At 34.1% G+C, this 22,709-nt stretch overlaps 2 protein-coding genes across 3 annotated transcripts in view; one reads left to right on the top strand and one right to left on the bottom strand.

The window, feature by feature from the left end:
- LOC100370291 (uncharacterized) overlaps positions 1-10,664 on the top strand; it is a 29,155-nt gene extending 18,491 nt beyond the window's left edge. For both annotated transcript variants that reach the window (XM_085500189.1, XM_002742394.4), the window contains one exon: positions 7,057-10,664. In XM_085500189.1, coding sequence (XP_085356315.1) covers positions 7,057-7,258 — 202 coding nt within the window. In that variant the 3' untranslated portion in view covers positions 7,259-10,664. The remainder of the gene's footprint in view (positions 1-7,056) is intronic.
- A 4,906-nt stretch (positions 10,665-15,570) lies between these two features.
- LOC100370885 (ATPase WRNIP1-like) lies at positions 15,571-22,127 on the bottom strand. Its single transcript, XM_085500628.1, has 7 exons — positions 21,332-22,127; positions 20,237-20,437; positions 19,880-20,121; positions 19,101-19,321; positions 18,423-18,578; positions 16,379-16,458; positions 15,571-16,262 (listed from the first exon to the last, which is right to left on the bottom strand). The coding sequence occupies exons 1-7, from the start codon at positions 22,085-22,087 to the stop codon at positions 16,017-16,019; spliced, it is 1,902 nt and encodes a 633-aa protein (XP_085356754.1). The 5' UTR covers positions 22,088-22,127; the 3' UTR covers positions 15,571-16,016.
- Between the last annotated feature and the right edge of the window lie 582 nt (positions 22,128-22,709).

Genomic DNA, 22,709 nt, shown 5'->3' with positions numbered 1-22,709 from the left:
GTTGGAAATTGTAGGACCTTGATGCACATCATTTTGTTTTTCAGATAAGATTCAAAATGGCCGACTGGTGGCTATTTTGTTTTAATGAATGTGGTTCTAGTGCCATATCTCTGACTTGCTGTGACTGATTATGTTCAAATTTTAAATATTCATTATACATCATGTCATAGATATACAGATATATTGGTTTGACGAACTTATTAAAAATGGCCGAATGGTGGCCATTTTTGTTCTAAAAAAATCATCTAAATCAAGCATTTCTCTGCTCTTTACAGATGGATTTTGTTTAAACTTGGTATATATGTTGGACATTGTAGGACCTTCATCATTTTGTTTTCAGATAAGAATTCAAAATGGCCGACTGGTGGCTATTTTGTTTTAATGAATGTGGTTCTAGTTCCATATCTCTGATTTGCTGTGACTGATTATGTTCAAATTTTAAATATTCATTATACATTATGTCATAGATATACAGATATATTGGTTTGACGATCTTATTAAAAATGGCCGAATGGTGGCCATTTTTGTGCTAAAAAAATCATCTAAATCAAGCATTTCTCTGCTCTTTACAGATGGGTTTTGTTCAAACTTGGTATATATGTTGGACATTGTAGGACCTTGATGCACATCATTTTGTTTTTCAGATAAGATTCAAAATGGCCGACTGGTGGCTATTTTGTTTTAATGAATGTGGTTCTAGTGCCATATCTCTGACTTGCTGTGACTGATTATGTTCAAATTTTAAATATTCATTATACATCATGTCATAGATATACAGATATATTGGTTTGACGAACTTATTAAAAATGGCCGAATGGTGGCCATTTTTGTTCTAAAAAAATCATCTAAATCAAGCATTTCTCTGCTCTTTACAGATGGATTTTGTTTAAACTTGGTATATATGTTGGACATTGTAGGACCTTCATCATTTTGTTTTCAGATAAGAATTCAAAATGGCCGACTGGTGGCTATTTTGTTTTAATGAATGTGGTTCTAGTTCCATATCTCTGATTTGCTGTGACTGATTATGTTCAAATTTTAAATATTCATTATACATTATGTCATAGATATACAGATATATTGGTTTGACAAACTTATTAAAAATGGCCGAATGGTGGCCATTTTTGTGCTAAAAAAATCATCTAAATCAAGCATTTCTCTGCTGTTTACAGATGAATTTTGTTCAAACTTGGTATATGCGTTTGACACTATAGGACCTTGATGCACATCATTTTGTTTTCAGATAAGATTCAAAATGGCCGACTGGCAGCCATTTTGTTTTAATGAATGTGGTTCTAGTTCCATATCTCTGATTTGCTGTGACTGATTATGTTCACATTTTAAATATTCATTATACATCATGTCATAGATATACAGATATATTGGTTTGATGAACTTATTAAAAATGGCCGAATGGTGGCCATTTTTGTTCTAAAAAAATCATCTAAATCAAGCATTTCTCTGCTGTTTACAGATGAATTTTGTTCAAACTTTGTATATATGTTGGACATTATAGGACCTTGATGCACATCATTTTGTTTTTCAGATAAGATTCAAAATGGCCGACTGGTGGCTATTTTGTTTTAATGAATGTGGTTCTAGTGCCATATCTCTGACTTGCTGTGACTGATTATGTTCAAATTTTAAGTATTCATTATACATCATGTCATAGATATACAGATATATTGGTTTGACGAACTTATTAAAAATGGCCGAATGGTGGCCATTTTTGTGCTAAAAAAATCATCTAAATCAAGCATTTCTCTGCTGTTTACAGATGGATTTTGTTTAAACTTGGTATATATGTTGGACATTGTAGGACCTTGATGCACATCATTTTGTTTTTCAGATAAGATTCAAAATGGCCGACTGGTGGCTATTTTGTTTTAATGAATGTGGTTCTAGTGCCATATCTCTGACTTGCTGTGACTGATTATGTTCAAATTTTAAATATTCATTATACATCATGTCATAGATATACAGATATATTGGTTTGACGAACTTATTAAAAATGGCCGAATGGTGGCCATTTTTGTTCTAAAAAAATCATCTAAATCAAGCATTTCTCTGCTGTTTACAGATGGATTTTGTTTAAACTTGGTATATATGTTGGACATTGTAGGACCTTGATGCACATCATTTTGTTTTCAGATAAGATTCAAAATTGCCGACTGGCAGCCATTTTGTTTTAATGTATGTGGTTCTAGTTCCATATCTCTGACTTGCTGTGACTGATTATGTTCAAATTTTAAGTATTCATTATACATCATGTCATAGATATACAGATATATTGGTTTGACGAACTTATTAAAAATGGCCGAATGGTGGCCATTTTTGTGCTAAAAAATCATCTAAATCAAGCATTTCTCTGCTGTTTACAGATGGATTTTGTTTAAACTTGGTATATATGTTGGACATTGTAGGACCTTGATGCACATCATTTTGTTTTTCAGATAAGATTCAAAATGGCCGACTGGCAGCCATTTTGTTTTAATGAATGTGGTTCTAGTGCCATATCTCTGACTTGCTGTGACTGATTATGTTCAAATTTTAAATATTCATTATACATCATGTCATAGATATACAGATATATTGGTTTGACGATCCTATTAAAAATGGTCAAATATCAAGCATTTATGAATGGATTTTGTTCAAACTTGGTACCGTAAAAACCCGCAAATAAGCGCCACCCTCAATTAAGAGCCACTCAGTGAAAATTTGTTACATTTGACCCTCCATTAAGAGCCACCAAGAGTTGAGTGGTTTTGTCAATAAGAACCCTGAAATAAGCGCCAGCCGCCAGGTTGTTTACAATCAGGCAGACACCGAGCTTGTCGTGCCTCACTTCCACCCTGCATTGTTTATTGCCCCATAGAAGGTGTCAACTTGTCCATTTTATATTTCTGACACACAATCGACCAATTCACAAACTATTCATAGTAACTACTAGTATGTTTTTTGCCGAAACACCGAAGGATCACGTTGAGATATTCCATGGAGCTAAAAAAAGATTTTTTTTTAGCTCCATGGATATTCATTGTCAATGTTGTCTTTATAACCAAGTAAAGAACGTCACGATTTTAGAACGCCTTTATCGGAAAATCGGAGGTATCGAAAATACATTCTCACAGACGGACCGGAACAGGAAGTCAGCAGAAAACAAAAGATTTTTTCCTTAGCGTGGGGGAAAACAGAGGTGTTAATCCGGTCCTGGCAACGTTTGAGGGATCGTGACGTAGCTCCGACCAGGGAGCTGTAATGCTCCGACTGTGAGAATGTAATGATTACGCAGCCCACTCTCGCTGATCGTGATTTTGGGTTATTTTTTGCATTTCATTTGAGACGTTCGTTTTGGGGTGATTCGAGACAAAATCTTCAGGGAAGTAACAAAATAACTGGCATTAGTTTGGAGAGGACTCTCTTGCCGAAAATAATCAAAATTGAAGTCGAATGGATTAGTTCCACAAACTTGCGCGATCAACTTGTCTTACAGCAAAGTGAAGTCTACAAGACCCGCTGACCCAAATATTTAAATTAGCTATTTGTGAGAATTGAAAATAATCTGAACTTGTACCAATCAGAAAATGTCTTGTAACAGGCCTGGGCTTTCGTGAATGATTTCGTCTCTCCGATTGGTCACAGGAAATTATTTTTAATACATGTAATTGTTACTTTCTCGGTATCGTTTCGTATTTGGTTATATAGGGGTGGGGCTATAGTTTGACCCCGTTTGCGTGGACTGAAGTACGTGAATATCATTAACATATCATTATAAGCTGGCTTGATTATGAAACAGGAAATATAAACCAAAGCTGTACTGTCAGACGTCTAGCGCAATTAAAACAATGCCCAAGTACCCAAGCTGTAAAAATCTATAGAAAAACATGTTTTTATTTATTGTTTTTGCCATAAATACAAGTGATTGGGCATCATTTTCTTCATTCGTTCCATGCTTGCTTTGCAAGTATGTCTTCTCCTGTCGCTGCTGGTCAGATCAATTCTATCCGAAACTATTTTATATCGTCACCAAATCAACCACAACGCCAGCCACAGCCACCCAAGTTATTCCCAGTTTTCAAGAAAAAAGTTTGCCGTACCAAACTTGGTAAACAATTGTACAACGGAGGTACAAGTGATTCGAGTGTAGGGTCAGACACTGAAAGTGCTACCAAATCCGACTTCAGGCATTGCTACACATTATCGATGAAACGTCGAATCGTCGTATTTATTTGACATTTGTTATTCCCATAACAGTATTTTTACAGAATAAATTAATTGCAATGATACATCATTAATAATTACTTGTCTATATTGGTTGTGTGTGTGTTTGCCTATCCCCTTCCCTATTTCACAATGAACAAGTTTGATGACCCTGGTTTAAGAGCCACTGGCTACAAAGTTGTCAACATGTTACCTCAAATAAGCACCACCCAGAAATGAAAGTGTTACAAAGTGGCTCTTATTTGAGGGTTTTTACGGTATATATGTTGGACATTGTAGGACCTTGATGCACATCATTTTGTTTTTCAGATAAGATTCAAAATGGCCGACTGGTGGCTATTTTGTTTTAATGAATGTGGTTCTAGTGCCATATCTCTGACTTGCTGTGACTGATTATGTTCAAATTTTAAATATTCATTATACATCATGTCATAGATATACAGATATATTGGTTTGACGAACTTATTAAAAATGGCCGAATGGTGGCCATTTTTGTTCTAAAAAAAATCATCTAAATCAAGCATTTCTCTGCTGTTTACAGATGGATTTTGTTTAAACTTGGTATATATGTTGGACATTGTAGGACCTTGATGCACATCATTTTGTTTTCAGATAAGATTCAAAATTGCCGACTGGCAGCCATTTTGTTTTAATGTATGTGGTTCTAGTTCCATATCTCTGACTTGCTGTGACTGATTATGTTCAAATTTTAAGTATTCATTATACATCATGTCATAGATATACAGATATATTGGTTTGACGAACTTATTAAAAATGGCCGAATGGTGGCCATTTTTGTGCTAAAAAAATCATCTAAATCAAGCATTTCTCTGCTGTTTACAGATGGATTTTGTTTAAACTTGGTATATATGTTGGACATTGTAGGACCTTGATGCACATCATTTTGTTTTTCAGATAAGATTCAAAATGGCCGACTGGCAGCCATTTTGTTTTAATGAATGTGGTTCTAGTGCCATATCTCTGACTTGCTGTGACTGATTATGTTCAAATTTTAAATATTCATTATACATCATGTCATAGATATACAGATATATTGGTTTGACGAACTTATTAAAAATGGCCGAATGGTGGCCATTTTTGTTCTAAAAAAAATCATCTAAATCAAGCATTTCTCTGCTGTTTACAGATGGATTTTGTTTAAACTTGGTATATATGTTGGACATTGTAGGACCTTGATGCACATCATTTTGTTTTCAGATAAGATTCAAAATTGCCGACTGGCAGCCATTTTGTTTTAATGTATGTGGTTCTAGTTCCATATCTCTGACTTGCTGTGACTGATTATGTTCAAATTTTAAGTATTCATTATACATCATGTCATAGATATACAGATATATTGGTTTGACGAACTTATTAAAAATGGCCGAATGGTGGCCATTTTTGTGCTAAAAAAATCATCTAAATCAAGCATTTCTCTGCTGTTTACAGATGGATTTTGTTTAAACTTGGTATATATGTTGGACATTGTAGGACCTTGATGCACATCATTTTGTTTTTCAGATAAGATTCAAAATGGCCGACTGGCAGCCATTTTGTTTTAATGAATGTGGTTCTAGTGCCATATCTCTGACTTGCTGTGACTGATTATGTTCAAATTTTAAATATTCATTATACATCATGTCATAGATATACAGATATATTGGTTTGACGATCCTATTAAAAATGGTCAAATATCAAGCATTTATGAATGGATTTTGTTCAAACTTGGTACATACATTAGACATTACGGGTTCCTGATGCATGTTATTTTATTTTTTAGATCGTATTTAGAATGGCTGACTTGTGGCCATTTTGTTTTAATGAATGGGCTTCTAAATCCATATCTCTGACATGCTTTGACTGACTATGTTAAAATTTTATATACTCATTATACATGTATTCAAAATGGCTGATTTTGTTTTAATTAATGCTGTTTCAGAGCATTATCTCTCAATACTTGTTTGACGGTCAGATACAAATGTCAATCATTTAAATGTTAAACAATCATCATAATCATATTCCTGATTATATTCAAGCTATATTACTATAAACAAAACTATATATCTTAAATTCGGTAACTAACTGGGACTGTGCCATGCATGGCTTGTTTTTAAATTTTAAGTTTTTATGAAAAAGGCTGAATTAGCTGAGAGTGAGAGCCAGCATGGGTTTAAGTTGCACTCAAACTGTACTGTATTTACTGAAAACCAGTTATGCCATCTTAGCTGATATGACAAGTCACATATGCAGGGAGAGTTTTGATGAAGCAACTAATTTTGATTATTTCTTGGCATAATGCAAAGATGCAAAAGAAAATCAAAAATTAATATAGTAATCTTGAAAAACAGAATTTGTAATATGGTAAGTTTAATTCACATTTTCAAGAAAATAAGTAAATGCAAATTTAATCAGGTGCCTCAACAGTTTAGTTTGTCGCTTCAGAAATTACTTACAGCCACATATGATGTTTATTCCTGAGTACCCTCTCCCTAGAAGTCAAGAAGCTGACTCTGTCTGATTTCTGGGATTTTTAAAGTTGTATTGTCTCTTATTTTAATTTGAAGGCCTTTGAAAATGTGTCAATTTGCTACATCAACCAATTAAAACAAGCGCAGCATTCGCAAGAAATCACGTTTTCTTTCTTGTGAAAAATGATGCTCAGAGCCTAAGTCATTTTTAGTCTCGAGACTAAATCCCATGATGCAATGCTGTTTAGTATGTGTCCTTGGTCAGTCCTATTAGAGGTCACACTGTTGACAAAACCATTATTGTTCATTGTGTAGTCATACTTACATGCCATATTCACAGTTTGTTTTCTTTAACCACTACAATCAGTGAATGTGAGAGAAAGCTTGGCAAGAAGGAATTCAAGCTAGCGTATAGCTACTTAAAACAAGCCAGGTTTGGCGAAGGAATGGGCGAACAGTCTGTGGACGAAGGAGAGCTAATGAAAGGACTGAAAAAGTTTGTGAAGAATCCCAGCGACTGTTTTCTTATTGATCAACTTCTTTTTCTGGAATATCAAGCAAATATATGATCTGGTGGGAAAAGCTGAAAACCTTTATATTTACATTTTTTGTATAGTAACAATTTTAAATAATTTCGGCAATAGTTTTTTTTTTTCATTTTTAATCTGTATATAGTTGAAAAAAAGGCAATTGAGAACCCAAATTGTGCTACACCATAATTACGTGGCTATGTTATGATTGTGAAATTTATTTGCGAGAAAGATGAGCACATATCACTAATAATTAATTTTAGATGTGTACGAGGTAGATATTGTTTTTAATGTATGTTGACATGTTCTTGTGTTGGACACCAATCAGGTGACTCCCAACAGCCAATCAAATTAAGTGATTTAAGTCGTCTTGAATCAAAACAAGACTAGCTGGTCCTGGTCATTCACTTTTTCCAAATATGCCATACTAATTGTCATCCACTGAGCTGAAAATCCAGAATCTGATGCCTCTTAAATATAAATGCATTTATTAAATTCAGAAACTTTCAGACTAGTGCAAAGTTTAAATGTGAAATTTACTTTAAAATTATTATAATATTATAACTTTTCCCACTGCTAGTGAGTGACCAAATACCGTCCAAGGAAATTCATGTAGAGCATCAGTCACGATGCTTGAACAAATTATGACTCATCCAATTCTAAAATATACTCTGCAAACTTGTCATTTAATCTAGAACATGTTTTTCATGTGCTATAAATTTTATATGATTTTGTGTTCCATATTGCAACGTTTATCACACACATACAGTATTTGATGTAAAATTCAAACAAGTGCAAGTTGGTACTTTTACTGCACTGTACAATAGAACTTCAAACAAAACATGGCTCAAATGTTGTTCTTACACTTATGATAGGTTTCTAAATATACTGTAAAAGGGTTAATTATTCACTGGGTTTTAATTTTGCTTATTTCGCAAAACTGGAAAATGCGCTAAATTAAAACCTTGGTGAATATGTGAAGTTGAGCATAGAACACATTACCTAAATGATAACACTGTGATTTTAAAACTCACTGAATATGTCTTAAGTGGTAAATCAGTAAATTTTAAACCAAGTCAAAATTAGTCAGTTTACAGTACAAGGGAATTTGTAAACATTGCTGTGAATGTTATCAATTTTTGTACATCATAGACAATAATGTACACTTCAGAAGTAAAACACTCTCCCAACCTGATTAAGCTTGATGCCTAGAAGTGAATGTCAGTGTCACAACAGATGTGATTGCCCAGAATATGGCAAATGTTTCAAGTGAGAGGCAAGAATAGTCTTGATTATTGTGTACGTCTCCATGCTATAAATATTTCACTCAGGCTGACCAGAGACACTTAAAAACAATGCTGTTTTATGCATAATCAGGATATTTTTTGTATCATTATAAATCATATTATGGGATAGAATTAACTAATATTGCAGTATTGGTTGATATGATACCGTAGATATATAGCAATGTCTAATAATGAACTAATTTATTCATTAAATAACTCAACTAAATATATATCACGTATATATTGATATATACATGGCAAAGAACATCAATAACTGTATATTACTGTTAAATACTTTATTTTCGCTGAAGGGATGATTCAGGGAAACATAAAATCCACTGAATATAGCTTTTTTCCTACGTTTTACCTTCAACTCGTCAAGAAGCAGTGAAAATAAACTCCATACAAAACAAGCAAAAAAGTCTTTTCAGCGAAAATAAATTCCAGCTAAAATAAAGTCTTTCACAGTATTTTACCCAATGCAGGTTTGAATTATTGTATATGCTATGTTTTACATTCTACTAATCACGTAATTTCGTTCAAATTTACATTCTCATTTTGCACATGTGAGGTACCACCTCCTGATCATTGTATACACCATAACACTTTGTAAACAATAGACAGTGAGTTAGGAAGGCTTTGTAAACAATAGACAGTGAGTTAGGAAGGCTTTGTAAACAATAGACAGTGAGTTAGGAAGGCTTTGTTTGTCCTTGAAGACTAGTTATGTTGTAGAGAAAATGAGAACAGGAGATGTGTAACAATGCATGTCGCCAGAGGTACATTACTTGGGGTTTGTAACTACGGTGACATGATAACAAGATCCCGTCACAATCTCGCTCTCGCATAAACGTTCCAACTCAGAAAAAATGCGAATGCGCATGCCCGAGGTAACTAGGATACTGGGATGTCCAGGTGGATCAAAATAGCTGCCCACGATATGACGGATTACGAGAACTATATTTTCTGTACATTTTCGATGTATTACATTTTTCACTATGATAGTGACAAGAAAAGTTTATTTTTTTCATTACAAACCTTGAACATTGATATGCGTCATGTCAGAAGGTCGTAGCCTCAGTCTCGCTATCTACGAGAAGAGACTTGAATGGGATCTTGACATGATGTCACCATACAGTACTATGCGAGTTGCAAACCCCAAGTAATGTACCTCTGATGTCGCATAGCATGATGTCATGTGCTGATAACTGCCAGAGTCAATCCATCGGCTATCGCTTGCGTCTGCTGACGTCAATCTAACAAAATATTGTAGGATTATATATCATATGTTTGAGCTAAAACTGTATCAGTTTAACACATTATGTTTTTACCTTGTTCTGAGTGATATTTGCAAAGTGGGAATGTAACTTTAAGCATTTATTACATCCATTTTAACCATATGTGTAGCTACTTATTTACCGTTTTGTTCTCCGTATTTAACTTTACCTCATATGAGACTAGAACCCTTGAAGTTCCTTTTCAGTATATATCATGAAGTTTGACAAATTACATTAGTTTTTGCATTTTTTTTTTCTTGTGTGTTTGTCCTATACTCCAGGCTTTTGTCTATTAACACTGAATTCACATTTATGTATAAAAGTAAAGTGTTAGTACCGTAAAATCTGTAATAGAAGTCGCACCCAATCTTTTTGTACAATTGAGAACCAAAAATTCATCATTTCTCATATGTGTAGATGCTCTAATAGAAGCCGCATCCCCTCTGTTGCTTTGTATCATTTTAATAGAAGCCATGGCTTCTAATACAGATTTTACAGTACTCTCAAATTTTGTATATTCTTTACACAGAAATGAGCTCCAGCAGAAAAAACATACTTGATGTCATCTGTGAATTTATCTTTCAGGATGATATCGCCTTCATCACTTCACAGACCTGATTGCAATTATCCAATGTACTTTTCGTACAGTTGCTTTATTGGGGATATAACTATTTTAAATGGGTCACAAAATGCCTCTAAACTTGCCTATTTCATTTTGCTCAGACATGTTGATCCTTTGTCAGAAACCATACCAAGAGATATATACACATCTATGGTTCATTTGTGTCCAGTCTCCCATTCTGGTTTTGTGTGTAACCTAGAAATGTCAAATTTTATATATCATACAAGTTTTAATAAAGAATTAATATGGGGCGTGAGAAAGTGTGTATTATGCTTGAGTCGTCTTCAGTCATGAAGGAATACCCATCCAATATGAATTATCATGCTATATGACAAACCTTGTATATATGGATGATAACAACTACTGTATTAGCTCTGTTAGTGGCACAGGCTTATGTAATTGAAAATGTGTCGAACCAAAAAATATTTAATGATTTCAGTATACAATCAATGCATTTTTGGTTGATGTACACTTCAAAGAAACCATAATGAAGCATGTTTTGAATTTTGCCAAGTACAACTGAAAACTTGTCTTGAGCAAATAACTCTAAGTTGTTTTTATCAATACAAATACTATACAACCATGTGTTGATTAGAATCTACGTAACTGATTAACATTGACAGATATAAATATCTTGTGATATAATGTATGATAGATAGATGATCTATAGTTTGAATATCAATCGTTTTTTTTTTTTTTAAATATGGTCTACAATATAGCTCTGAATCTATGAAGAAAATGTGACATGGCAGAGTTGAACTTCAAATGAGTTCATCATATCCAACATAATTATACATCTGTCAGCGTAACGCCATAAATTACAGGGTCTCGTAATTTTGCGGTATTTTACAGGGTATATTCATCCTACCATATTAGGAAATGCGAATTCCAAATATAAATGATTACGGGCGTAAGTGTCTTCTAATAATAAAAACAAACATGGCTGCCACCAGGGTTTGACCGGACTCTACACAATGAAGTTCGCTGATTCTGTTCTAAACTTTTTAGATTTCGGCATTCCCATGATTTATCCTTGGGAGGAGGAGATGTATGTTATTACGAGGACACTTCAAAGTATGGGGGGGGGGCATTATACCACCCTTAAGTCCTTGAATACTGTAAAACCATTCAATTTCGCTATTTTGAGGTATTGGTAGAATTCGCGAATATGTCTGGGGAAACAATTTTACATGTTCACATGGATTTAATTTAGCGATCTGTATTTACCAACGAAAATAGTAAAATTAAAACCCAGTGAATAATTTATGCCTTTAAAGTCGTTTGTCAATCTGCCTAGCAGGTCTGTCAAATGAGGGTACTATACACCATGAATTGTGGAAACAAGGACATTGATGAATAAAACCGCATCACAATGTAGTGCTTCTGTTTTTTCTTTGACAAGTTGCAAAATGCAACCATTCTAAGAACACTCATTGGGTAAGGTTCAAGGAGACTGAACTGTATGACAATGTTCCCTGAAAAAAACATTGGTATTTCATATTTTTTTTTTAACCAGTCTGCCATTTTGAATTGAAACCTGACTAATGTATAATTTATGTGTAAAGGTCGATTTGATCTTGAATTGCAGAAACGCTCAATTGTTACGAATTTTTATCACTAAAATAGACACTACTGTAAAACGTGTCCTTTTCGCGAATTTAGACTAAAAGGATTCAGAAAGTTTTGTTAGTGATTCAGCTGGAATCAATACATGCCATTTACCTGAAAATATGCTTTAAATTTAAACACGCCTTGCATTTTTTTTCTCTTGGGCAAGTAGTCTTGAGACAAACACTTCCTTGAAACCAGAATTTTCTGACAGTTTGCTTGGGCGTTTCAACTTCCAAAGAAACCCATTGAGTAATGAACTTCAATTTTTCCCATGGAATGTGTTTATGTCATTTATTTAATGGAACATTTCACTCAGTAAAACATCTGTAATGTTTTTAAAATCTCGCATTTCTTTTTACTAGTTTTCTGCATACATATCAATCTACGACAGTGACAATGTTTTCTATTGCATCAAATTGTTGAATGCTACTGGAAATTCAACAAGTCTTATTTTATGATTGCACATATATATACAATGTATGTTGATAAATTCAACTTTGTTTTACTACATTTACAACATAAAAGGATTATTAAATATGTCATCATGATATACTCATAAATATAAAAGTACTAAAAAATGAATCAACTACATGTATTATAAACGGGCATGTGTGAAGTGTTAAAAAAAAAATGGAACACATTGCATAATTTGTCTGTGGTTGGAATGTTATATGGACATGGCGCACAAAATCATGAAGTACTGCTGAGTCAATAAGTTATCATTCCCTACAAATCTTAAGTTAGTAAGTAATCTGTCTCCAACGAAAATAAAGAATTTAAGTAGTTTATATAGTTGGCAGTAAAAGAAGCTACTAAACAGGTAAACCTTGTTTGCTCTCTTATGTGTGAATGACAGATGTGTCTATGATCATAAGTCATATTTTAATAATAATTTATACAATAAATGCATGTACTTCTATTGGAGATTCACTTCTAATAGAGAAAATAATGTATTCTTGACTGTCGTATAAAGTAAATAAAAAAATTATTCAATAAATAATTACATTCAAAACTTTCACAAAGACAAGAATGCTGCATATATACTGGCCTATACTTCTGGGGTTTGAAAACTAGCAAATTTATATCAAATGTTGCATTTTTAATGAAGATGGCATGCTAGGTTAAATAAAAAATACATTAGTAAAAAATAGAATTTCTCTCATAATTACTTTAGAGTGGCGAAAAAAAAAAAACATGTCTGACTTTTCTTTTTGAAAATTGAATCTAGAATCTGAATCCCAATATGATGATGAATGTGAGGTTGGAATCTTTATATGATGATAACTGTGAGGTTGAAATCTCAATATGATGCTGAATGTGAGGTTGGAATCTCAATATGATGATGAATGTGAGGTTGGAATCTCAATATGATGATGAATGTGAGGTTGGAATCTCAATATGATGATGAATGTGAGGTTGGAATTTCAATATTATGATGAATGTGAGGTTGGAATCTCAATATTATGATGAATGTGAGGTTGGAATCTCAATACGATGATGAATGTGAGGTTGGAATCTCAATATGATGCTGAATGTGAGGTTGGAATCTCAATATGATGCTGAATGTGAGGTTGGAATCTCAATATGATGCTGAATGTGAGGTTGGAATCTCAATATGATGATGAATGTGAGGTTGGAATCTCAATATGATGCTGAATGTGAGGTTGGAATCTCAATATGATGCTGAATGTGAGGTTGGAATCTCAATATGATGATGAATGTGAGGTTGAAATCTCAATACGATGATGAATGTGAGGTTGGAATCTCAATACGATGATGAATGTGAGGTTGGAATCTCAATATGATGATGAATGTGAGGTTGGAATCTCAATACGATGATGAATGTGAGGTTGGAATCTCAATATGATGCTGAATGTGAGGTTGGAATCTCAATATGATGCTGAATGTGAGGTTGGAATCTCAATATGATGATGAATGTGAGGTTGGAATCTCAATATGATGATGAATGTGAGGTTGGAATCTCAATATGATGATGAATGTGAGGTTGGAATTTCAATATTATGATGAATGTGAGGTTGGAATCTCAATATTATGATGAATGTGAGGTTGGAATCTCAATACGATGATGAATGTGAGGTTGGAATCTCAATATGATGCTGAATGTGAGGTTGGAATCTCAATATGATGCTGAATGTGAGGTTGGAATCTCAATATGATGCTGAATGTGAGGTTGGAATCTCAATATGATGATGAATGTGAGGTTGGAATCTCAATATGATGCTGAATGTGAGGTTGGAATCTCAATATGATGCTGAATGTGAGGTTGGAATCTCAATATGATGATGAATGTGAGGTTGAAATCTCAATACGATGATGAATGTGAGGTTGGAATCTCAATACGATGATGAATGTGAGGTTGGAATCTCAATATGATGATGAATGTGAGGTTGGAATCTCAATACGATGATGAATGTGAGGTTGGAATCTCAATATGATGCTGAATGTGAGGTTGGAATCTCAATATGATGCTGAATGTGAGGTTGGAATCTCAATATGATGATGAATGTGAGGTTGGAATCTCAATATGATGCTGAATGTGAGGTTGGAATCTCAATATGATGCTGAATGTGAGGTTGGAATCTCAATATGATGATGAATGTGAGGTTGAAATCTCAATACGATGATGAATGTGAGGTTGGAATCTCAATACGATGATGAATGTGAGGTTGGAATCTCAATATGATGATGAATGTGAGGTTGGAATCTCAATACGATGATGAATGTGAGGTTGGAATCTCAATACGATGATGAATGTGAGGTTGGAATCTCAATATGATGCTGAATGTGAGGTTGGAATCTCAATATGATGCTGAATGTGAGGTTGGAATCTTAATATGATGATGAATGCAAGGTTGGAATGTCAATATGATGATGAATGCGAGGTTGGAATCTCAATACGATGATGAATGTGAGGTTGGAATCTCAATACGATGATGAATGTGAGGTTGGAATCTCAATATGATGATGAATGTGAGGTTGGAATCTCAATACGATGATGAATGTGAGGTTGGAATCTCAATACAATGCTGAATGTGAGGTTGGAATCTCAATATGATGATGAATGCGAGGTTGGAATGTCAATATGATGATGAATGCGAGGTTGGAATCTCAATATGATGATGAATGTGAGGTTGGAATTTCAATATGATGCTGAATGTGAGGTTGGAATCTCAATACGATGATGAATGTGAGGTTGGAATCTCAATATTATGATGAATGTGAGGTTGGAATCTCAATATGATGCTGAATGCGAGGTTGGAATCTCAATATTATGATGAATGTGAGGTTGGAATCTCAATATGATGATGAATGTGAGGTTGGAATCTCAATATGATGCTGAATGTGAGGTTGGAATCTCAATATTATGATGAATGTGAGGTTGGAATCTCAATATGATGCTGAATGTGAGGTTGGAATCTCAATATGATGATGAATGTGAGGTTGGAATCTCAATATGATGATGAATGCGAGGTTGGAATCTCAATATGATGATGAATGTGAGGTTGGAATCTCAATATGATGATGAATGTGAGGTTGGAATGTCAATATGATGATGAATGTGAGGTTGGAATGTCAATATGATGATGAATGTGAGGTTGGAATCTCAATATGATGATGAACCCAAACATGGTGCTGAGTCAGAATACAAGAATGGAATCACACCCATCCATTTGAGATTCAGTGAATAAGCACCAACACCACAACAACTAACCAAATAACAGTTTACACACACATATGAACTGTGATACATGTATTCTTATTGCACAACCTGTAAATATTAATACAGGAATAAAAAAAAAAAAAACAGTGAATGAGTGATTAACTTCCCTAACACAAACATTCAAATATAGTAATGTAACATTATAAAAACTCAGCATGTTAGTCAAGATATGTACCACTACACTAACAGCTGCTCATTTTCATAAAACTCTGTGTGACCATAAATCAATCAATCAATCCAGGTTAAACAGTTGATCTCTTTAACTGAAAAAGTTGACACCTTGCATTCCTTGAGGCATGAATACCATGGCTCTCCTTGGGTTGTACCCTTTCCCATATCCCAGGTTCCTCATTGTAATGTTCGGCGCATTTCTCAGATGCAACGGAACACAAGGTAGTGGCCCATTATGTTCTTGGATGCTGCTTTTCGCGAGGGTGAGGGCGCTATATACTTCGGTTGATTTTGGTGCTCTTGCTAAGTAAATGGCACACTGAGCTAAAACAACCTGCAAAAGAAAGAAACTTTTAACACAAGCATTCTGAGATTGGTAAATACAACACTGAGAACCTACTCTTGACTTTGATATTATCCACCTGCTTTGACTCAATAAATAATACTTACATCACATTCTGGCATTCCTAGACTTTGACATGCTTGGTACGCTGATACTGCTATGCCAACAGCATGGGGATCTGCTAAACCTGCAAAAATAAATAAGACAGTGCAATGAAAAAATAAATAAACAAGCAGCCTATCGGCTGAGATAGCTCCGCTGTTAGCAATGCACATTTCAATTAAAGAATTGAAGACATCATTAGAAAATGAATAATATGAATAGTATCAAAGCAATCGGACTTACAGTTTTTAACAAGAAGTCGAAAATATCACTTTTTACCAAAAATTACAAAAATATTCACCAAAATAAATTAATTAATTAGAGAATTGAAGATATCATCACAAAATGAACAAATCTGAGAAAGGTCTACATGTAGTATCTATATATGTAATATCAAAGCAATCGGACTTACAGTTTTCAACAAGAAGTCGAAAATATCACTTTTTACCAAAAATTACAAAAATATTCACCAAAATTAGAGAATTGAAGATATCATCACAAAATGAACAAATCTGAGAAAGGTCCACAAGTAGTACCTATATATGTAATATCAAAGCAATCGGACTTGCGGTTTTTAACAAGAAGTCGAAAATATCACTTTTTACCAAAAATGACAAAAATATTCACCAAAATTAGAGAATTGAGGATATCATCACAAAATGAACAAATCTGAGAAAGGTCCACATGTAGTACCTATATATGTAATATCAAAGCAATTGGACTTGCGGTTTTTAACAAGAAGTCGAAAATATCACTTTTTACCAAAAATGATAAAAATATTCACCAAAATTAGAGAATTAAAGATATCATTACAAAATGAACAATTCTGAGAGAGGTCCACATGTAGTACCTATATATGTAATATCAAAGCAATTGCACTTGCGCTTTTTAACAAGAAGTCGAAAATATCACTTTTTACCAAAAATGACAAAAATATTCACCAAAATTAGAGAATTAAAGATATCATTACAAAATGAACAAATCTGAGAGAGGTCCACATGTAGTACCTATATATGTAATATCAAAGCAATTGCACTTGCGGTTTTTAACAAGAAGTCGAAAATATCACTTTTTACCAAAAATGACAAAAATATTCACCAAAATTAGAGAATTGAAGATATCAACATGAAATGAACAAACCTAAGAGAGGTCTACCCAAGGTACATATACACCAAGTATCAAAGCATTCAGGCTTGTAGTTTTCAAGAAGAAGTCGAAAAAGTAAAACATTGACACGGACGACGGACGGCGACGACGACGGACAATCACTCATATGATAAGCTCCGCTCGACAAAGTCGACAGCGGAGCTAAAAATACATTAGTGAAAAATAGAATTTCTCTCATAATTACTTTAGAGTGGCATAATGTGACTATAGACATTCACTACAAATAACATAATGAGTATAGGGATTATTTATCATAAAATGATTTCTAACATTCTGTACTTACGGTAGAAAGATCATTAATCGCATGACAATGTTCATTGGTTTGTGTTATAGTGATGTTTGTGAGAAATTTGTCCTAATATTTTTTCAAAAATCACAATGTTAAAGCGGGGGAGTCATCACCTGCGCATGCGTCAGATGGTCATAGCATGTCATTGTTTACAAATAAGTGTCTACCCATGAACCTTTGCATTTTTAGCGTGTGTTGTTATTATCACTTGGGACTCAATTCCTGCGTGTGCACAGGTGACTACCCTCCTGCTTTAAAGAAAAATTGCATTTTTTGACACAATTTAAATCCCACATTTTTTAAATAATTCAGGACAACAAAAAGCACACCATCATTAACAATATATGAATTATAATGGCATAATATCTCGGCCATAAGAACCTTTGGTAATACTGCAAAAATGGCAACCATCCACTAAAATATAACTATCATTTTCTTGAAAATTAGGCTGGTGACCCCCAATTTTTTTTAAGTCAACATTATTGCAAAATGAATAAATTTCTGGATATTTTTTTGGCATTGAACTATATAACCATGATGTATGAAACCGTGAACGCCAGGCGACAGAGAATGAAAGAATAACCAAATCTTACCAATATCTTCACTAGCAGTTCTCACAAGTCTTCGCGCAATATACAAGGGATCTTCACCTCCAAGTAACATTCTTGTTACCCAGTACAATGATGCATTGGCATCGGAACCACGGATAGATTTCTGCATTGCTGATATGCAATTATAATGTTCCTCCCCTGTAAACAACACAACATATTGAATGAGATTAGTTCACTTTTAGAAAACTGTGAGAATATTTCAGAAATATCCTAGTTTAAGATGTTTGTTATTACACAGAAAATGTTAAACACTTAAGTTATGAACAAAATGTACAAGCGCGTCCTCCATTGATACATGATATAATAAGAAAATTGCTGAGAAAATGGGGAAAAAAAACACATGAAAATTCCTCATTCAAAAGAAAAGAAAAAAAAAAGTTTCTAACAAGGGATTTGATCTTCTGATCTTTTACTTGCAAGATGTAAAGTTTCCCAAAAGACATATTATATTTGCTGAAATAAAAACTTTCAAAAATCACCCAAAACACAATTTGTGAAAGATCAACTCTAAAAACCATACAGGCCAACTATACCTACAGATTAACCATATATTTAAGTCTCATAGCAATTGGCTGAATATTATTGGAGTTATTGTGTTATTGTTACAATGCAGGTAAGATTTACTAATTGAATAGAAATAAATACAAACAGTTACTGTACCCATTTTGTCATAAAGTATATGTGATCTCTGCAGCCCTTCTTTGATGTGATCAAGCTTAACAACAACGTAATCACTATTCATCTTGTCTAATCCTCCACTTCGATGTGAAGCTACTTGTGAATGGACTGCAATCTCTAGGCAATTCAGAGCAGCTCTCCCATCACCATCACAAAGATTACATAGCATACTCAAAGCGTTTCTTTCAACAAATAATTCTGGCCTAAAAAACAATACAAAACAACTAACAATGCCGTAAACTATCGTATCACTCACAAATTTAGCAACAGAATTTCATCACCACATCCTTTCAACATCACATTTTCTCTATTTACATTTTTTCTTGTTTTATTATTTTTTTTTTATTTTTTTAACAAAATAGATATAATTTGAACCAAGCATTTTTGCAAAAAAAAACTCTTGTGTTTGAAGCGTTACCACATCGCCAACTGAATGCCAGTCAATAAAACGACAATGTGTTATTACTTTATTACTTATTTATTATTACTTTGTTGCACCTCTGCAAAACAAAATCTAAATTTTCATTTACTATTGATTTAGTGTTCCAGTGAATAAAAGATCAAGTATACTTGTTTAGTTTGCTACTGGCCATTGTTGCTGTGGCAACCAGTCAACATTTGCATATGAATAGAATGTAGAGTTAACAATCTTTGGAAATAATTTAAATACAGACTAATGTTTGCCTCCAATTCCAATTGCAAACTGCAAATCTCATCTCTAGCCATCACTATGGTAACAGATCATTAATATCACTACCAACCTTTCAGCATGATGATATTTCTCTATAGCAGTAGCTGGCTCTTCTTTCTCTTCCAGTATACACCCATGTAATGACTTGATGGCTTTTGTGAGTATGTTTTCCATACTCTGTATGGAGAGTTTCTCCAGTACAACCACTTTACAACGACTGAGTAGTGCCGAGTTAACTTGAAATGATGGATTCTGAGTTGTCGCTCCTATTAGCGTGATTGTACCATTCTCGATGTGCATTAAAAACGTGTCCTTGAAAGGAGTAAACACATTTTTGTTAAATGCTTAAAGCAAAGAAGGCAATATTTTCAAGAATCCTCCATTCTGCATTTCAAAACCTAACCCGATCTCATAAAACAGTTCTCACCTGTTGTAACTTGTTGAATCTGTGGATTTCATCTATAAAAAGAATCGTCTTTCTTTTGAACATGGTTTGCTCATTCTGAGCAATTTTGATCACTTCTCTGACTTCACTTACGTTGCTTGTCGTCGCCGACAACTGTACAAATCTAAGTCTACTGTTGCTGTTCTTCTTAGCATTGCTGGCTACAATCCGGGCTAGGGTGGTCTACGAAAATGAAGATAGTGCACACAATCACTAAATATAATCTGGATTAGTAGTAACCTAAATCACTTATGTATTTCATTCTTCAGCCATAATTTTATTATGCATCTAAAGTTGAAAATTACTAAAATTGCCAAGAAAATCTTCTTTCTTTACCAAATATAATTATTGATGATGCTATTTTATATAATACTTTTTTCTGTAAAAGCACATGCAACGTGAATTACTATACCACTGTTTGAATGACACAGCAAGCACACCGTGAGTTTGTAAGTTTGCATTTATAAAGTCTGATAATTATATAAGAATGCAATAACATAATAATAATAAGCTATTCTAATCAACAAATGTGATTAATTTGAATAAGTCTAAGCACATATTATGTACCATATATGACCTTTGACAAAACGATAAACAGTTTAAATTTGTGACTATAACAGCCATTTTAATTATAAACATCAGCAAAAAATTGTTTTGAAGGGAATGGTTATGCAAATTAGCCATTATCTCCAGTTGTGTTGTTCAAATTTAAATAGCTCTACCAATTGTTGTTTATTTCACGTTAAATTTTCATACTATGTTCGTTGGTTGTAAATTATGAAGCGGGGTGTTTGTTGTATACTCCACCCTGATCATTATTGCACATTTTGAATTGTCTGAGAATGCAAAGCTATAAAAACACACCTGAAGGCTCTTTGAAAATATACATTTGTTCGTAAAGATATTGTCAAAATATTGTGAAAATTTCAGATGAAACTGACAAAAACTGTGAGAGCTAATTAAATTTCAATATTCCTGGCCAACTTCTAAGGTATTAATAATTATAATTGAAAAACAGCTAAGGTCATTAAATTAAACAAAGAATAAGTTATATTGCAAAACTGTCAAATAATATACCTTTCCACACCCCGGTGGTCCCCATAGTATCATGGAAGGTACGTCGTTCGCTTCTATCAGAGACCGCAACATTGTATTGGTTCCAATCACTTTGTCTTGTCCTACATAATCGTCCAATGACGACGGACGCATTTTCTCCGCTAACGGAGCAAAGTCTGCAGATTTTTTCTCTGCATTTCCTCGTGCATTTTGTCCCATAATAGCGAAGATACTCTGTCCTTCTGTGGGTTTTTTACCGTCGTGATTCGAGTTCGAAACCTCCTGCTTTATCTTGAAATTTATGGATTTAGGAGCAAACAATGGCTTGGGTGATTCTGTGGAAATATTCGTTTGACTGGCAACGACAGGTCCAGTACTTTCGGTTCGTCGAGTACTTGGTTTAGACTGAGTCTTCGGATTACCAAGCGATCCCCACGCAGCGGCTTTCTGAAATAGATTTGTCTTGCTTTCTTCGCGGGCGCTCCGCCTCCGGGTTGAACGGATGGGACTTTGTTTACGTTTGGCTCTTTCACTGCTGCTTTTACATGATGGACTTGCAGACGACGACGATGAAGAATCAGCCCGATGTCTTTTCTTCGCTGGTGGATCAAAGCTTTCGTCGCGACTGTCGTTATCGCCAGTCACGATGGGTTCTTTTTCTTCTTCAGAACTAGCCAAGCAGGTTTCGACGTGCGCGTTGATCTTAAACATCCCATACTCTTCACCACAAATGGGACAAGCCACAAGTTTTTTCGACTTGCGTTCACGGTCCGCCATCTTGAAAAAAAAAAAGATCAGCTGACAGGTCTTTATTTTTCGCGGCAAATAGACGTCGAGGTCACGAAGTCATTTCGGGGTCAGCTACTGCATCGGTCTCGATTTAACGGTCAAATGATTGTGTATTATTGCCATTTAAACCGTTACATTACCATCTATTGTTTTCAGATGTACCTATACCCATAGTTATGCCCATGGGCTCCGTTTTCACTTTGGCAGTAGTTTATGCTATGTACGTACGAGCATAGATTTCATGGAAATTCTCAAATTATAATGGTTTTATATCGCGATTATTTTATAACATGGCAGGAGTACAGACCTGTTATGATATGGCCACTTCCACTGCGACGCTCCCATTAATATTAAAACAGCAAAACACTTATAAAAATCACTCAAGTCTCAGATTATTTAAAACGTGTTTAAGTTACAAAAAATGCGAAAACCACTAGCTGTTTGGTCGAGTTGCAATTATACGTCTTCTCTAATTTAAAAACACTTGTCCATCTATTTTTGAATTTTTGTATTTATTCACTGTCACAGTGTTGATTTCACTCAGTTTGAAAGCTTTTCAGTCTAATAAATATGACAAATTTGGAAAATTTTATTGATGACAAAAAAATAG

This window comes from Saccoglossus kowalevskii, chromosome 6 (genome assembly GCF_978046115.1).
Source record: "Saccoglossus kowalevskii chromosome 6, keSacKowa6.1, whole genome shotgun sequence".
NCBI classification, from domain to species: Eukaryota; Metazoa; Hemichordata; class Enteropneusta; family Harrimaniidae; genus Saccoglossus; species Saccoglossus kowalevskii.
Note: the sequence above shows the minus strand (reverse complement) of the source record. Positions and strands in the feature narration are given on the sequence as shown.

Coding starts and splice junctions, on each gene's coding strand:
- LOC100370885 (XM_085500628.1), bottom strand. CDS start 22,087: ATGGCGGACCGTGAACGCAAGTCGAAAAAACTTGTGGCTTGTCCCATT. Junction 20,122..20,236: donor GATTCAACAAGTTACAACAG/GTGAGAACTGTT, acceptor ACTCCTTTCAAG/GACACGTTTTTAATGCACAT. Junction 18,579..19,100: donor TATACTTTATGACAAAATGG/GTACAGTAACTG, acceptor TGTTGTTTACAG/GGGAGGAACATTATAATTGC.